The sequence below is a fragment of the Chiloscyllium punctatum genome, chromosome 24, assembly GCF_047496795.1.
Source record: "Chiloscyllium punctatum isolate Juve2018m chromosome 24, sChiPun1.3, whole genome shotgun sequence".
In the NCBI taxonomy this organism is placed as follows: Eukaryota; Metazoa; Chordata; class Chondrichthyes; order Orectolobiformes; family Hemiscylliidae; genus Chiloscyllium; species Chiloscyllium punctatum.
Genome location: NC_092762.1, coordinates 84392847 through 84410722, shown reverse-complemented (window position 1 = coordinate 84410722; position 17876 = coordinate 84392847). Strand labels below are relative to the sequence as shown.

General features: G+C 41.3%; 1 protein-coding gene across 3 annotated transcripts in view; it reads left to right on the top strand.

Moving 5' to 3' along the window:
• slc25a42 (solute carrier family 25 member 42) overlaps positions 1 to 1796 on the top strand; it is a 42911-nt gene extending 41115 nt beyond the window's left edge. For all 3 annotated transcript variants that reach the window (XM_072594351.1, XM_072594352.1, XM_072594353.1), the window contains exon 8: positions 1236 to 1796. In XM_072594351.1, the coding sequence (XP_072450452.1) occupies positions 1236 to 1561 (326 nt within the window). In that variant the 3' untranslated portion in view covers positions 1562 to 1796. The remainder of the gene's footprint in view (positions 1 to 1235) is intronic.
• The last annotated feature ends 16080 nt before the right edge of the window (positions 1797 to 17876 follow it).

Here is a 17876-nt window from a genome sequence, read left to right as displayed (position 1 = left end):
TCATAGCTCAAACCCTCCAGTCTTGGTAACATCCTAGTAAATCTTTTTTGCACCCTTTCCAGTTTAATAACATCCTGCCTAAAGTAGGGCAATTAGAATTGTATACAGTACTCCAAACGTAGCCTTACCAGTGTATTGTACAGCTGTAACATGATGTTAATCAATGCTCTGATGATGAAGGCAAGCATGCCAAACGTCACCTTCACCATCCTATCTACCTGTGATACCGTTATGTATGTGCACCCCTAGGTGTCTCTGTTCTTCCCAGGGCCCTACCATTAACTGTGTAAGCCCTTTTCTCGTTGATCTTACCAAAACACAATACCTTGCATTTATCTGAATTAAACCCGCTGCCAATCCTCAGCTCACTGGCCCAGTTAATCAAAATCCCACTGTACCTGTAGATAACCACCTTCACTGTGCATTATACCATGTGGAGATTAATTTATAATCCATTTCTTTATAACAAGAATAATTCTAGGTTAATATGTTTAATAATGCGTATTTAAGTGCAATCCATGATATTTGTGGGGTTTTTTTGTATCGAAAGAAGAAAACCGTAAAAAGAAATACAGAAGGTAGTTACTACTTGACTGCATCATCTAATGAGAGAACAAGAGTGAAAGAGTAACCCCAGAAATCAAATTAAAGTTCTCAAAAAAAAAAGCAATACCCTGAGTCCGGTGATAAAATAGAGGCCATGCAGCCATCCTTCCTGTGCCAGCTCTCTGATGGAGTCATCCCTGCAAACCATTCCCCTTCGATTATTTTCAATGTGCCTTTTGAAAGAACTTATTGAATCTGCTTCCACTGTCTTTCAAGCAGTACTTACCAGCTCATGACCACTGTTTTAAAAAATTGCCATTTCAGTTCTCATTCATTTGCAAACTATTTTAAATATTTACCCTTTGGTTCCTTCTGTCTCATTTTACCTCTGTTTCTTTCTCTAATTTCTCTTAAATCTGTCTTTTCTGGTTATTAATCTTCCGACCGGTGAAAGCATTATCTCCAACTGAACCCTTCATAATTCTGAATGTAGATTAAACATCCTTTACCCCTCTATGCTCAAAGCAGAATGATTTCAGCTTCTCCAGTCTCTGTCACTGAAGTCCTGCATGAGTTAATTAAAATGGGCTGAAAGGTGTTCCTCATTCATAAGTGTCTTTTGGGGTAATCATTAGGAAATAATGTGTTTTAGTCAGCATGTACCTCTAATGCATGTGACTTGGTTTCAGAGTTAACAGAGAGAGCCTATCCATACCCCCATGAGCGGCTACTTTTTGGGGCATGTGCTGGCTTAATAGGCCAGTCAGCTTCCTACCCACTGGATGTAGTACGACGACGGATGCAGACGGCAGGAGTGCAGTGCCGCAAGTACACAAGCATTTTAGAGACAATGCGTCAGATCATTGTGGAAGAGGGTGGAATTGGTGGCCTGTACAAAGGCCTGAGCATGAATTGGATCAAGGGCCCTATTGCCGTGGGGACCAGCTTCACCACCTTCGACCTCATGCAGATTCTCCTCCGGAAAATTCAGGACTACAGTACCTTACAAAGGTAGTAACTACAAGGACGGGTGATCTGGAACCTGACGTCTAAACGAATGGAACAAAATTGCATCTCACTAATAAGTGTCCAGGATGGGAATTGACAGTTGCTGGACAAGTATTTACAAGCTGGAATAATAGTGTGACACAGAGGTTAATCGTGCCATAATAGCAGTTGAAACTCTGGCGCCTCACATTCTCTCTGAAGCTGTTTAAATAATTTAATTAAATATTAATTTTGTTGATCTTTTTAAGTTGTCTGCTTTTCAACATAAAGTTGAAATGGGTCTACACTACTCTGGAGTGCTGTCCATGTCCCGTATGGCTTCTTGTGTCAGTGTACATGAATAACGTTCCCTTCAGCAACAGAGAGAATGCAACTGAGACACGCATGTTGGAATGTACCAATCTTGTTCCCACAATTAGCCCCTCCATTGAAGAATGTGGAGGCACATGGTGGTGGGGGAAGCACACAACCTTCCTGATTGGTGCCCAGCAGGGTCACTAAATTGACAGACCAAGAGAGAGCAGGAGCAGGCTCAGGTGGACTGGAATCCCCCCTCCCACCCCACATTCAGGTTGCTGCATGCATCGGTACAGAAGGTCTGAAGTTATGCTGCCTCACCTTTGAAGATTAGTCGCTTGAGCAGACCCACGGATCAGGTTGTATTGAGCTGGAACTGATTCCTTTGGGAGAATGTTATACAAACAAAGTTTGGGTCATATTCACAATCTGAGATTTGTCCGGATGAAAATTGCTGGTTGGAAGTCCCCAGCTGCATGTATTCAGGTTTTAAAATAATCGCTTGTAAAAAATATTCAGGTTCCCCCTGCGCTCTGAAATTGTGACATTACATTCGATGTTTTAACCCATTACTGTTTGGAGTGGTCATGTGCTAACTAGTAGCTGTTACTTTTTTTTAATCTCTTTTGCAAAGGGGTCCCTTTTAGTTTTTGTTGCCAAGCCTTTAGTTGTCTCATTTGAATGATTTGAAATATCTCACAAGTAAGTATTAACATTTTTATAAAGGGAGAGTTATTAATACAAGATTTAGATTTTGCAAAACACAGAAGCTCCTGATCTCCACCTGATTCCCTGTTTAGCTGGCCAGAATCTCTGAGGCAGTGATGTCCTTTTAAGGAATATACATCTTCCCTTCCCAAACCCTGTGCTGTCCCTGTCCTGGGAGTATTTGATAGAAGCGTTGTAGAGGGAGCTTTACTTTATATTTAGCTCTATGCTTTACCTGTCCTGAGAATATTTGGAGACACTGGGGAGCTTTACTCTTTATATAACTGATCTACCTTGTCTGGAACTTCTTAGCTGATATAGATGTCTGAATAGTTTGGTTCCTTACAGGGAAAACTGAAAGCCAAATTGAAGTTGAGCTCCTAGTTTGTAAGAACTCAGATGAAGTGTAAATTGGGAACATTCAACTATGTCCAAACAGACCAGGAAAGCTTAGAAATCAGGGAGAGGTGTTTATACCAAAAACAAAGAAAATGATTGCTCGCTCTTCCTATAACATATTTCCATTTTAATTACATTATTAAAGGTGTGGTTTCAAAAGTGGTCTAGCACAAACCTCCAGAGAGAAAGGGATATCTCCTGGAGGTCCCATGAGAGATGAAGAACTTTGGAGCAAATTGATTTTCTCCCCTGCCCCTTTTCCCATCCCACCCATTGTGTCTTGACCACAGCCTTTTCAAAAAGAATGTCTTCTGCCATACCTCAGCCTACTTTAAATAACACTCTCTAGTCCAGCTCATTCAATATTGTAGTAATTCTATTTTGTTAAAACCTTATGAAATTTATAATTTGTTTCCTATAACATTATCCTGCTACTCCAGGTCACCATGCACAATAGGGAATGGACCTCAGCTATAGGGGTTCATTGAGAACTCTGGGGTTTTGTCCATTTTAACCAAACATACAAGTATAAATCACTGTGTCCAGCGGCTGTAGCACACTAGATACCTGGTGTGGCTGTACACAGTATATGAGGGGAGAAAAAGGATGATGGAGTGAAGGTCTACTCAGTCACGTTTGCCATCCTTCACAGGCCAGATTCCAATATGCATTGAGACCTGATGTGGCCCTCGGAATTGCCTTTTCTTGCAAGTGACTTTCATTGAAAGATGTTGAACTGTAGTCTGTTATTTGAGTAAATCTGTTAATGAAAAATAAAATTATTTAAGTTTTAATGAAAGAAAAGGACTGTCATTTGTTTTGGAGTCCCAAGAATTGTGGAGGAAGTTGAAACCTTTGTGTTCCTAACCAATTCCACCTCCTTTCCTGGAGCCATTCGACCAATGTCAGTCAACTGTCCTCTCAGGAGTGTCATCCTACATAGGGAGCACCTGCCAGATGTGACCAGCTAGACCCCATCATCTTGCATCATCTGCTCATTAACCTTCCTGACGTTGAATTCTGTTTTCTAAAAATTCTGCAGTAATTATGTTTGACGGCAGGTGGTGCTGTATCACAGACGATAGTTTGAAGAGTTGACTGAAGTGGTTTTTGTGAAGATACTACAATCATGAGGGGAGAGTGTGAAAGAATTGGTATATGTGCAGGAAACGGCACAATAATTCATTACTGTCGCAACTTTCTTTTGTGGGTGAACTGCTTTAGTTGCAAACTTCAAAATATTTCAACATGAAGTGATGGCACTGCTCTCTGCTCCATTGTAGGCTTGTGCTTCCCACATTAACTTGTTTTCCTCTGAACTTGCTGCACTGTATTCCCTCAGCTCCTTGTTACTTTGACTTTGTTATCAAACTTTCCAATAAAGGTGGTTTTGGTGGCTGATGCCTACCTGACAGAGAATGAATGCCAACTCTCGGGCACTTTGTCCTATCTCCCCCTGGATTATGGATTATTATTGAACATGGAGCTGTATTTTCCAGGACTGTCACTAAATTTATCTCCTCTGGAGATGTCTCCTTCACAACATCCTATCTCCACAGTTCGCAGCCCTGCAAATTTCAGCAAGGTAAGGGTTGCCACAGAAGTCAACAAGAACTTCATCGATTTATTGGTTTAGAATTTTTTTTGTAATTTAAATGAGTAATTAATAGAAATGACCATTAAGAAATGCCAAGCAGCAAAACTTAATAAAGCCAATTTTCTTAAGAAGCAAAACAAGAGTGAGAAAAACAGCCCTAATTCATGATCACTTGGGAAAGGGCAGGTGACATGCGCTGAGGAAAGGAGTTAGGTTTAATGAACACTAATCTTAATGGAGCAAGCTGACAGCTAACCTCAGTAATATTCACATGAAAGTGAGTATCAGAAGTGAGCTGACTTTCAGCTTGTGGTTTATCCTTCTGGTCAATGCACCTCACTCTCTTCTCCAACCCAGTCTCTGTTTACTCCTACCATTTTCTCTCCCCTCCCTCCTTTCTATCTCAACTTTTCTCAACCACCACCTCCTTTCTCTGTCTCTCTTCTGAGCTGGAATTCCCAGTCTGCCATAAGTATGGGAGGAGAGTTTAAACTGAACATTGTTTAATTGGCGATTCCATGGCTGTTTGCGGGCCAAAAAGGAATACTGTCAGGTTGACCAATCAAGGCAGTGAAATAGTAATCAGTACCAGTAGTTGGGAAAGAGAGATTAGCAGGAGACCCCTGATGCCCTGACTATATGCCCTTTGCCTCTCTTAATCGCCATCATAGTCCGACTCTCATTTTCCATCCACCATCTGACTGTCATTGCTTTCTCCCTGTGATGCAACTCTCATTTCCTACCTGTTCCTCCAACCCACACCCAGCTCAGTACCCTCTTCCTGCTTTCTCCCCACTCCCTTTGATCCCTTTGGACCCCTAAGAACTTTATCCAACTCCTTGAGAACATACAATGTTTTGGCTTCAACTGCTTTGTGGTAGAGAATTCCACAGGTCATCCATTCTCTGGGTGAAGATATTTCTCCTCATCTCAGTCCTAAAAGCCTCCCCCCATATCCTTAGACTGTGACATCTAGATCTAGAATCCTTGGTCATTGGGAACAGTTGGGAATGTTTCCTAGTTATCAACTCTGTTTCCTGTTCCTGCTAACAGGCTGAAAATAAATCAGTCTGCGAGCATTCTTGATGAATGAAGCTTCTGACCAGCATTCATAGCATTATGAAGGCCCCACTCCTGGCACCCTCCCTTGCCACGCATCTCCCTACTTACCAGCATCCAGCGCCCATACCCCTCTACTTACCATCATCCAAGGCTCCAAACGATCCTTCCACATCCAACAGAGATTTACCTGTACTTCCACGCATCTACTCTGTTGCTGTTAGTGTGGTCTCCTCTACATTGGGGAGATGGAATGCCAACTTGCAGAATGTTTCAGAGAACATCACTAGGACACATGCACTAAACAACCCCACCACCCTGTGGCTGAAGACTTCAACTCCCCCTCCCATTCCACCAAGGACATGCAAGTCCTGGGCCGCCTCCACTGCCAACTCTCACCACCTGATGCCTGGAGGAGGAACTCCTCATCTTCCACCTTGGAATCTCCAACCACATGGGATCAATGTAGATTTCATCAGTTTCTTCATTTTCCCACTTCCCACCTTATCCCAGAGCCAACCTTCTAACTCAGCACCGCCCCCTTGAACTGTCCTCCCTGTCCATCTTCCTTCCCACTCATCCGCTCCACCCTCCTTTCTGACCTATCACCATCATGCCCCACCTTCATCTACCTAACACATTCCCAGCAACCCCCTCCACAATTTATCTCTCAACCCCCTTGGGCCACTCCCTCATCCTGATGAAGAGGTTATGAAGAAACTTCAATTCTCCTGTTCCTCGGCTGCTGCCAGACCTGCTGTGTTTTTCCAGCACCACACTCTTTGACTCTGATCTCCAGCATCTGCAGTGCTCACTTTCTCCTAGCATTATGAAGGCTGCCTAGGTTGCCTATTTCCAGTTCTGCAACATTTCTCATCTTCACCCTTCTCTCAGCTCATCTACCTCATTCTTGGCTTTATTAATTCTTCTTTACTACTCCAGTGCACTGACTGGCTGGTCTTCCTCATTCTCCCCTCTCTAAACTATGTGCCATCTAAAACCTTCTCCAACAAGTCCTTCTCACCTATCAGCCTTGTTAGATTATTACATTCTCTCCAGTGTGGTAACAGGCCTTTCGGCCCAACAAGTCCACACAGACCCTCCAAAGATTAACCCACCCAGACCCATTTCCCCCTCATTAATGCACCTAACACTGGGCAATTTGTGTGTACAATCTATTTAATATGCACATCTTTTGGATTGTGGGAGGAAACCCACGCAGACATGGGGAGAATGCGCAAATTCCACACAGACTGAGGCCAGAATCAAACCTGGGTCCCTGGCGCTGTGAGGCAGCAGTGCTAATCACTGAGCCATCATGCCACCTGTGTGCTGATGATTGATTTTAAAATTATTAACCTTGTATTAAAATCTCTTCATAGCCCTATCTCTGGCTGGCTCTATAATTCTGGTCATTGAGCAGCCTTAGTTTTAAGTGCTTCACCACTGGTGGTTTTGCATTTACCTTCCTAGCTTCTAAACTAATTAATTCCCACCCTGGAACTCCCTATCTCTCGCCCTTGAAGAGACTCCTTAAAGGTGCTACATAAATCTAAGTTGTCATTGAGTTATGATCTCAGTGCATTGTTGCTGACCAAGTGAAGAACTGTTGCTCACTAATTTTCGACTGCTGTGATTCTGAGTGATTGAGACCAGAAATCCCACTCGCCAGTAGCCATTTCTGCTGCTCATTGATTCCTGTGAGGTAGATGTCTGCAACAAGAAATGAAAATTGACATAATCTATGCTAATAGTAAAACTGACTCTTTTTAAAACAAAACAAAATAAACTGTGTTCATGGTTCTAAACTGAGGAGAATCTATTCTCTTGAAATAGTTGCAAGTTAATAGAGGTGTATAGAAGAGGCACATGAATGATGAATTAGTAGTAGTAAAATATTGAATATCTCAATATATTAAACATTTTATGTCTCTGCACTTCCTGCTCTCAATTTTTTTATAGTCTTTCATTTCCATTATAAATTACCACATTATCTATGTTACAATGGACATCTTCCATGTAAACATGCCAAGCTGTCATTACTCCCTCCCACCAGTGGTGGTTCTACATGACTTCAGTGCTGCTTCTCCTTCCTGCATTATGTAAGGGACTGCTCCTGTTTCACTGACCTAATGCATACACTGCTACAAAGAGAATGCCTGCTACACCTGCAAAGTGTACACAGTCCCTTAAACCTACTCTCTCAAGTAATGCGATCATGGTTGATCTGTAGTCTAACTCCATATTCCTCTCTTTGTCACATATCCCTTCATAACTTTACTTACCAAAAATTTATTTTGGATTTAAAACTAACAACTGATCTGGCATCCACTGCCATTTGTGGAAGAGAGTTCCAAACATCTGCTACCCTTTGTGTGCAGAAGTCCATCCCGACATTTCTCCTGAATGATCTGTCCTTAATTCTCAGATTATGTCCCCAGTTCCAGAATCACCAACCAATGATGGGAATGTTTTAACTCCCCCTCTGCCACTACTGCCAGTGATGTAATTCCATCCTGTTCACATATTTACTGTGCTTATTTGGGGACTACTATGCTCTTTCCTAGCAGAGCATTTCACAAATGCAGAACTTCCTGCAATATGAACCTGTGTCAGGAGGTGCAGCACACTACACAATAAAAGTATTTGTATGATTAAAAACTGAGTTGTGCCTTTATGCATTGACTGAGCTACCTCCCTCCCACAACACGACTTTCTTCACTTGTGGTCTTGCAACATGTCGAAAGCTTGACTAGTTATGATTAGATTAGATTACTTACAGTGTGGAAACAGTCCCTTCAGCCCAACAAGTCCACACTGACCTGCCAAAGCGCAACCCACCCATACCGCTACACCTAACACTACGGGCAATTTAGCATAGGCAATTTAGCATAGCCAATTCACCTGACCTTCACATCTTTGGACTGTGGGAGGAAACCGGAGGAAACCCATGCAGACACAAGGAGAGTGTGCAAACTCCACCCAGTCAGTTGCCTGAGGCAGGAATTGAACCTGGGTCTCTGGTGCTGTGAGGCAGCAGTGCTAACTGTTGTGCCATTGTGCTGCCCACAGTTATATCGGAAATGTACTTTGGGGGAAAATATTGCTTTGGTCTCATGCTACAAGTGATTGAGAATTTCTAAATAAGTCCCAGTGATCTGTTGTTGTGGTTTTGTTCGCCAAGCTGGGAATTTGTGTTGCAGATGTTTCATCCCCTGTCTAGGTGATATCCTCGGTGCTTGGGAGCCTCCTGTGAAGCGCTTCTGTGATCTTTCCTCTGGCATTTGTAGTGGTTTGAATCTGCCGCCTCCGGTTGTCAGTTCCAGCTGTCCGTTGCAGTGGTCGGTATATTGGGTCCAGGTCGATGTGCTTATTGATTGAATCTGTGGATGAGTGCCATGCCTCTAGGCTGTTCTCTGTTTAGAGAACCCGAGGCGGCAGATTCAAACCACTACAAATGCCGAAGGAAAGATCACAGAAATACTTCACAGGAGGCTCCCAAGCACTGAGGATGTCACCTAGACAGGGGACGAAACATCTACAACACAAATTCCCAGCTTGGCGAACAGAATCACAACAACGAGCACCCGAGCCACAAATCTTCTCCAAACTTTGAATCCCAGTGATCTGCGTATCATCCTTGCTGTAAAGACTTTTTGTCAGTTCTTAGAAGAGCCACTGAATGGCATAATTCTCATTCAAATAGAGCACACAGTTTGGTAATAGACTGTTCAGCCCAGTTGACCTTTAAATGTTTGATCCATGCCAGCCTCTTTAAAACCCACTTTATTTCAGCCTATCAGCACAAAATTATTTATTTCTCCCTGGTATATATCCAACTTTCCTTAAACACTTCTGTGTTGTTTTCCTTGTGCACTCCCTGTGGTACTATGCAGTCACCAACCTCTGTCTCATGAAGGTTCTCCTGGGTTCCCTACTGTTTGAAGCAGCCTTCTGTCTTTGATGGTTTGTTCTGCAGGGGTCAGCTCTGTGATAAGTGTCACCTGAAGTGATTCAGGAGTCTCACTCTGGGATGACCATCTCTTTGGCATTGGCACAGAGGGAGGGAATGGGAAACAGAGGGAAAAGCTACACAACTCAATGACCTCAGTTTTCTCTGAGTCCTTTTCTCAGCTAGATGGGGTTTTCATTTCTGCTTGCCTCTTCTTAAATTCCTGTGGGCAGTCAGCCTTCAGAAGTTATGGCTGTCAGTGACTGTCTCTTGGTTGTCAGTTTTGATGTCTGCCATATTCAGATCTCTCAAGTATCCTTGTAGTGGAGACTTGGGGGGGGGGGCTATTGTGATGCTATGGGAGTGTCCCTAGCTGTGGGCCAGGGGGCATGGGGTTAAGTCCCACCAGTTCCAGAAATCTGTAATAATATCTCTGAACAGGTTGGTTGGGAAAACATCTATCTAGCAGAGGCATAGGTATCCAGGAGGTTATGTCCTAATGGTAAGTACTTTATCTAGAAGATTCTACGATAAATGTCTGTCAGCTGTCTGATGATCACGGCTGATCCAGCACAACAGTTGAGTGCTGATGGAATTAGCACGATCCAGGACTGATCTAAATAGAGACTATTTTACATTTGTAGGTTATAGTTCTAGTCTCCACTCAAGTTTAAAAAAAAACTCTCACTATTGTTTAAAGCACATTTCATAATTTTTTAGATCTCCATGAGACTTCTGACATTCTCTTGTCTGGAGAAAAGAAACCCAGTTAGTTCAGTCCGTCCTGACAGTTTTGCCATCTCAGACATGGTATTATCCTAGTCCATCTCAGAGGGCCAACTGTTGAGAAGGAGTATTGGAAGGCAGGAGCTCATGGTGGGCCAAAGGGCCTGTTCCTGTGCTATACTGTTCTTTATTTGTGTCAACATATAACCCCAGTTATGCTCTTTTTCACCCTCTTCCATCGGGCAGAAGATATCAAAGTTTGAAAAAACGCACAAATGCATTCAAGAGCAGCTTCTTTTCTGCTTTATCAGACTTTTGGACAGACCTCTCAAATGTTAATTCTGATCTCTCTCTCTGCACCTTCTCTGCAGCTGTAACATTGTACTCTGCATTCTGTTCTGCTACCCTGAAGTACTTTGTATGGTTCAATTTGCCTATACAGTATGCAAAGCAACACTTTTCACTGTGTCTGTGTACATTTATTGATAAATTGATTTATTGTTGTCATGTGTGCAACGCTTGGATAAAGGGAAAATACTTCGGACGCTGGAAATCTAAAATGTACAGAATACTTGAGGAACTCAGTGGATCTGGCAGCATCTGCGGAGAGAGAAACAGTTAACGTTTCAAGTTGGAGCTGAATGCACTGTATTCCGTACCGTCAAGTTAACGGCCAGCAAATGAGGTCAAGCCACCAGACTGATGCAAGAATGAGTCATATTGATTTAATATGTCCAAAAATATGCCGCATGTGGATTTTTGTGTTTTTACTTTGTGAATACAGTCTAGTCAGTGACTTTATGTAATTTAACTAGTTAATGGGGATCTAACAACTGGGGTTGTCCTTCTTTGCAATTGCTATTTAAATATTGTCGCATATAATCAGATTCACTGGGTTATGACAGTCTCTGGTGCGATATCCGTGTGATGAGGTCCCATTCACTAATTGTGAGAAGCACGAATTGCCGTGGAAAATGGCACTCTCTGATCAAGAATTTTTCTACAATGGAGATGAAGCGTTTTGAGTTCATGCATTGAGTTGTAATTATGCTTCGATGAGAATATCTGGAATTGTAATGTAACCCTTCTTTTAGTTTTTCCAGACAGTGTATAATTCATTGTGTTATACCCCAAGGGATACTGTCTGGGATGTCTGTTAAAAATGTCTGCTGCCACTACCCTCGGCCTACACCCTAGCAACCGTTGCTATGATGAAGGCCTAACTAGGCCCAAAAACAGATGCACCGTTTAACCTTGGTGTAGTAACAGACCTGGTATCCTAGCATTTCATTAACTTAAACACTGAGTTTTTTTAATGTGGGAGGCTAGACAGAGGAAGTATGTTCTTTTTAACCCTTTGAGTGTTGAACAGAGGTGGTCTACGGTTGCTGACTGGGACTGTCCTGTAGTCAACCTCCGTTAAAAATGAATCTGCTGAACAGAGCTGTGAACAAAGTCAGGAGAGAAAAAAAATCACAGGCAGCAAAAAATTTTCAGTAATATTCTTTGAATATTTAAGGTGACTAGTCTTGCAATTTTGGAGCTTAAATTCCTAGTTGTTTGCAAAGCAGAAATTGAAATTTAAGAAAGTGAATTTTCAACTCTAACCAAGTTGATTGTCACTGTTCACTTAATGAAGGAGCAAGTGCATGATCTAAACCAAGAAGATGGTGCAAATATCCAAATCTGTTTATCTGCCTATATCTGGCCATGTAAATCATTTTTAAGCTATCATTTTAATAACACTACCAGCAGCTTGCCTTTAAATAGCATCTTTAAAATAGTAAAACGTCTCAAGGTTCTTCTCAGTAGCATCATCAATCTTATTTGACACTGAGTACTCTGATTGCACCTTATCTGAGATGTCAAATTATCAGGACAGACCGAACTAGCTGGGTCTCTTTTTTCTCACTGAGCAAATGCTTGGGATCACCAAATAAAGCAGGATGTTTGATAGGGTGATGAGAATTTTTACTTATGTGTGGAGACCAGAACTAGGGGGTTTGATTATAAAACAATCACTAATAGATCAGTGCTGTGCTGGGTCATCCATCTTCATTGGGTGGATGAGATCCATGTACAGGTATATGCATTTACTATTAGTACTAATGTACTAATATGTACTAATGGCGTAATGAAGTCATCTTTGTATATTGATCTTTTTTCTAAAGGGTATGTTGTGGCAATACTATGGCTTTAAGAACTCTATTTTGTCCTTTTGTTTGAAGAAAGGTTGAGATGGGCGCCAAGCAATCTCCTTGAATCCAGAAAACACTTGTGAGGCCTTGAGGTTTTTAAAACATTTGATCAATACAAGAGGCCTGAATGGATGGGGTTAACCTCCCACAGAACCAGGATTTTTAGTTTTAAGATTAATTAGATTCCCTACAGTGTAGAAACAGGCCCTTCGGCTCAACCAGTCCACACTGACCCTCTGAAGAGTAACCCACCCAGACCCATTTCCCTCCCACTAATACAACTGACACTGTGGGCAATTTCACACCACCAATTCACCTGATTGCACTGTGGGAGGAAACCCATAGAGAGAATGTAGAAACTCCACACAGACAGTCACCTGAGGCTGGAATCGAACCTGGGACCCTGGCACTGTGAGACAGCAATGCTAACCACTCAGCCACTATGCCACCCCAATTTTGGGCAGTTGCTATTGTCTTGAAAGCTGGGTGCAGAAATGTTTTTTTGTCTCTGTTACAGCTAAAAGCTGGCGTTCTTTTCCTGCTGCTAGCATTACATGTGAATTTAAATTCGAGTTAGGGTTTTCGATTTAGGTTTTCTTGTCAAGTACTCAAGTATATGGAAATAGAAGTACAGTAAAAAGTGTACAATGTCGCCATTCACTGCACCATCATAGGTACAAGGTAACCAGCTATAAAAACTTAGGTTAAAAAGTAGAAAAATAAAGAAATAAATTAGAAGTTCCAAATCACAGTCATCCTTTAGCCATGAGCCTGGAGTTGCTCATGCTGGACTTTTGCATGCTGGGCCCGATCTTTCTGTCCCTGATGCTGGGCCCGATCTCTCTCCCATGCTGGGCTCGATTGAGACAATCTATTTTATTGAATTTGCCTTTGCTAAGGGTGTATTTATGGGATATTACTTTATTGGAATAGTTAATTAGTAGTAGTTAATATATGTATTATTTTATTAAACATTTCAGCATGGTGGCTCAGTGGTTAGCAATGCTGTCTCACAGTGCCAGGAACCTGGATTCAATTCCAGCCTTCGGTAACTGTTGGTGTGGAGTTTGCACATTCTCCCTGTGTCTGCATGGGTTTCCTCCCACAGTCCAAAGATGTGCAAGATAGATGGAGTAGGCACGCTAAACTGCCCATATTATTAAGGGATGTGCCGGTTAGGTGGGTTAGCCATGGATCGGGTAGGGGTTGGGTCTGGGTGGGATACTGTTCAGAGGTTCAGTGTGGACTTGATGGGCCAAATAACCTGCTTCCATTCTGTAGGGATTCTATTTCATTAGAGTTATGATTAAGTTGATTCTGTTCTTTTTATTTTGTCTATATTTTAAATGTGGTGTAGAAATAAAGTTTGTTTGACCAAACAAATTGCGTCTGGAACGCATTGCCTTACACTTAGCTTTAAAATAAGGAAAAGTTAGTAACAAGGCTATCATAATATATTTTGAAAGAGTTTGATCTGCTCCATCACAAATTGGGGGCTCTTGTCAGAATCAAAATCTTCAATTCCAGATTGGGTTTAGGATTATTGGATTCACAGTGGTGTTGGTGTTCTCTTTTTAGGCGTTGTATTGGTTGGTTAAATAGTGTGTAACTTGTGTAGTAATAGTTGTTTCAGTCACTAAGAGATTTCTGGGATAGAAGAAGTCACTTTGGAAGTTTTACAGAAAGTGAGCCAGGCAAAGCTTTTGGAGTTGGCAGACCAGAGCTGGAGTTGGGCTTGCCTTTGCGCAAAAAGGGGAGGTAATTGTAGCAACAGCTCAACATTTACAATTACCAGAAATACCATCGGAATCTTTGGAAGTGGCTAAAATTCAGTTGCAAATGAAGCAGCTTGAACATGAAAAGGAAATGAAAGAGTTTGAATTACAGTTGAAAGCAGAAAGAAAGAAGAGCTCTAGCAGAGGGAAATGGAAAGAATAGCCCTAAAAAAAACACAGAAAAGGAATGGAAGACCCTAACAGAAGAAAAGGAGGAAGCAAGCGTTTTTGAATTTGAGGTTGGATTTGAAAACTCAAAAGTTGATTTAAAATGGTGGAGGTAGTGGTGAATTTCACCGAAGATCCTTAGACAGCACCTTCCAAACCCACGACCACTTCCAGCGAGAAGGACAAGGGCAGCAGGTACTTGGAAACACCACCTCCTGCAAGTTCCCCTCCAAGCCACTCACCACCCAGACTTGGAAATAGGTCACCTGGAATTTCTTCCTTACAGGCATTGTGGGTCAAACCACAGCGAGTGGACTGCAGCGATTCAAGAAGGCAGCTCACCACCACCTTCTCAAGGGCATAAAGGATGGTCTATCAATGCTGGCCAGTCAGCAATGCCCAAGTCTCTCAAATGAATAAAAAAAGTAGGAGTAGTGATGAGGATAGTGCTGGAGACCAATATCATCATAACCAAAGACCTGTTTAAATACGTTCAAGCTTTGCCAAAGTTTGACGACAAGGGGATAGAAGCCTTTTTCATTTCATTTGAGAAAGTGGCGAAACAGTTGAGCTGGCTGGCGACCATGTGGGTATTGTTGATTCAAACAGAGTTGGAAGGTAGAGCTAGTGAGGTATTTTCTTCACTATCACAGGAGGTATCTGGGGAGTATGATGTGGTGAAAAAAGCCATTTAAAATGCATAAGATCTATTACTAAGAAGCTATAGACATCATGTTAGGAATCTAAGGAAGAAACCTTGTCAACTGTACATAGTTTGAAAGAATCAAACAATAATTTTATGGGGTGGATAAGGGCATTGAAAATAGATCAAACATTAGAGGGGGAAAATTCACTTTCTGAAGTAGTGAGAATTTATGGAAGAGCAGAGAGTTAAAACTGCCAGATTAGCAGCAGAAATGACTGATGATTGAGTTGGTTCATAAATCAAAGTTTGGCTTCTGACATCAATTTCAATCTGTGAGGGATGGAAATTGGGGAAAAGGAAAATCCTCAGATGGTAAGGGATAAAGAGATTTCATTGAAGATAGTAAAGATTGTCTATCAAAAAAAGGAAACCCATGATGGGGAAAGAGAAGTTAAAAAAAAGCTCAGGAGTTTTCATTATAATAAAGTAGGCCACATGAAGTCACAGTGTCGGTGGTTTAGAAAAAGCACTGGGAAGATAGATTTTTCCTGACTGTGGTAATAAGGAATCATTGGAAATAGCTAAAATTCAAGTGCATAGCCACGGGTGGAAACAGGAGGAGAAATCGAAGAATAGAGATAGTTTCTGATAATTAAAACTTCACTATGTTGGAACAAATGATTGAGAAAAAAACAAGAACAGGTGGAGGGCAATTCAGAGAACTTAGCTGAATTACAACAGAAAGATGAAAAGCTAAATCACTCATGTCAAAAAGCATACACAGAAGAAGAATTTGCGCGTATCCCAGAATGTTACTATCTTAAAAATGACATCTTAATAAGGATATAGAGACCATCTCACATTCAGACAGACAAAAAAATGGGCAGACGTTCATCAAGTTGTATTACAAATGGGTTTTAGAAAGATGGTGTTGCGGGTAGCACATGAATTACCAGAAGGAGGTTGGGAACACTCAAGCCAGAATAGAAGAAAAACATATTTATTTGTCTGGATTGCATACGGATGTGGTTGACTTTGGCTGGACATGTCATACATGTCGGGTAATTGGAAAACCTCAAGCAGTGCTAAAACCAGCACCCTTAATCCCCATTCCCGCATTTGAGGGAGCTTTTATGCAGGACCCCAACATAAAGCAAAATATGGGAATGCTATTTGTTGACCAGAATGGATGTGTCCACTAGATTTCCAGAGGTCATTCCATTACATAGTATCGGCTAAAAGGATTGTAGAAGAGTTACTCAAATTTTTACAGGATATGGGCCACGCACAGAAAAACAATCAATCAAGGGTCAAATTTTACATCAAAATTATTTGAGAATTTATGGATACTTTAGAAGTAAAACAGTTCAAATCCACTGCGTACCATCCATAATCTCAGGGACCATTAGAATGGTGGGATCAAACTTTAAAGACCATGTTGAGGACTTAACAGTCAACAATATCCAGAGGTGTGAGATAATGGAATTCCATTTGCACTGTTTACAATTAGGGATGCACCTAAAGAATCTACTAAACTCACCATTTGAATTAGTTTTTAGGCACAAGTTAAGAGGACCACTGAAATTAAAGAGAAATTGGTGAGTCAGAGTTCAGAGACCACATATTTGGACTGTGTCAAATTTTAGGGAAAGATAAACTACAGCGCTCGGATAGCATTTGAAAGTAACACGGCATGTGATGAAACAGGAAGCAGACAAATCAAAATTTTGTAATTTTGCTAGTTGAGGTAAGGGGTTAATGTTATTCTCTGATAGGTCAACCTTTAAAAGCAGAGAAGTTTAGTGAGGTGACTTATTTCATAAAAATACTAGATATAAAGAAATTAGTGAGTCATGTGAATATGCTCAAAAGGCATTTTGATTGGGAGGGGAAGCAAAATGCAATCTAGATTGAACATTATTCAAATTAAATTAGGCAATAAAGAAGTTATCAAATTGAGCTTTCTTCTGGAGGGAATGTTTGCATGCTTAGAGTCAATGTAATGTGTATGTGTTGCACTGTGCTAACAGTGGAAGGCGAAAGGTTTTTAAAAATTAAAAACATCTTTGTATATTTTCTTTGGGGGGAGGGGGGCCAGTGTGACAATACTATGGCTTGAAGAGGTCTATTTTGTCCTATTTCTTAAGGTTTAGACAGAGCTGCCAAGTGGTCTGCTCAAAGCCAATAAACAGTTTGTGAAGTGTCAGGTTGTTTCTTTTTAGAAAAGTTGGAACAATAGAAGCAGCTTGAATGGGTGGGGTCAAGCTCCCACAGAACCAGGTTTTCACCTTTTGGCTTTCTGCAGTTGTTGGGGTCTTGAAGCTGGATGTGGAGACTCTCATTCTTGTCTCTGTTCTAGCCAAAAGTTGGGGTTCTCTTCCTGCTGCTAGAATTGTATGTGAGACAATCTATTTTATTGAATTTGCCATTGCCAAGGGTGTGTTTCTGAGATGTTAAAATATTGGAACAGTTCATTAATAGCAGTTTATATATTATTTTGTTAAGCATTCTAATAGAGTTACAGTTAAGCCAGTTTTTCTATTTTGTTTTTATTTTGTCTGTACTTTAACATAAAAATAAAATAAAGTATGTTTTGCTTAAAGTTGAGTAGTTTGACCAATCAAATTGTATCTGCAACACACAATGCCTTTAAAATAAGAAAAAGTTAGGATCTAGATGATCGTGTTAATATATTTTGATGGAGTTGGTCTGGTCCATCACAATAAAATCATGAGGGGCATGCATAGGATGAATCGGCCAACATTGTCTTCCTAGGGTTGTTGGGGGTCCAAAACCA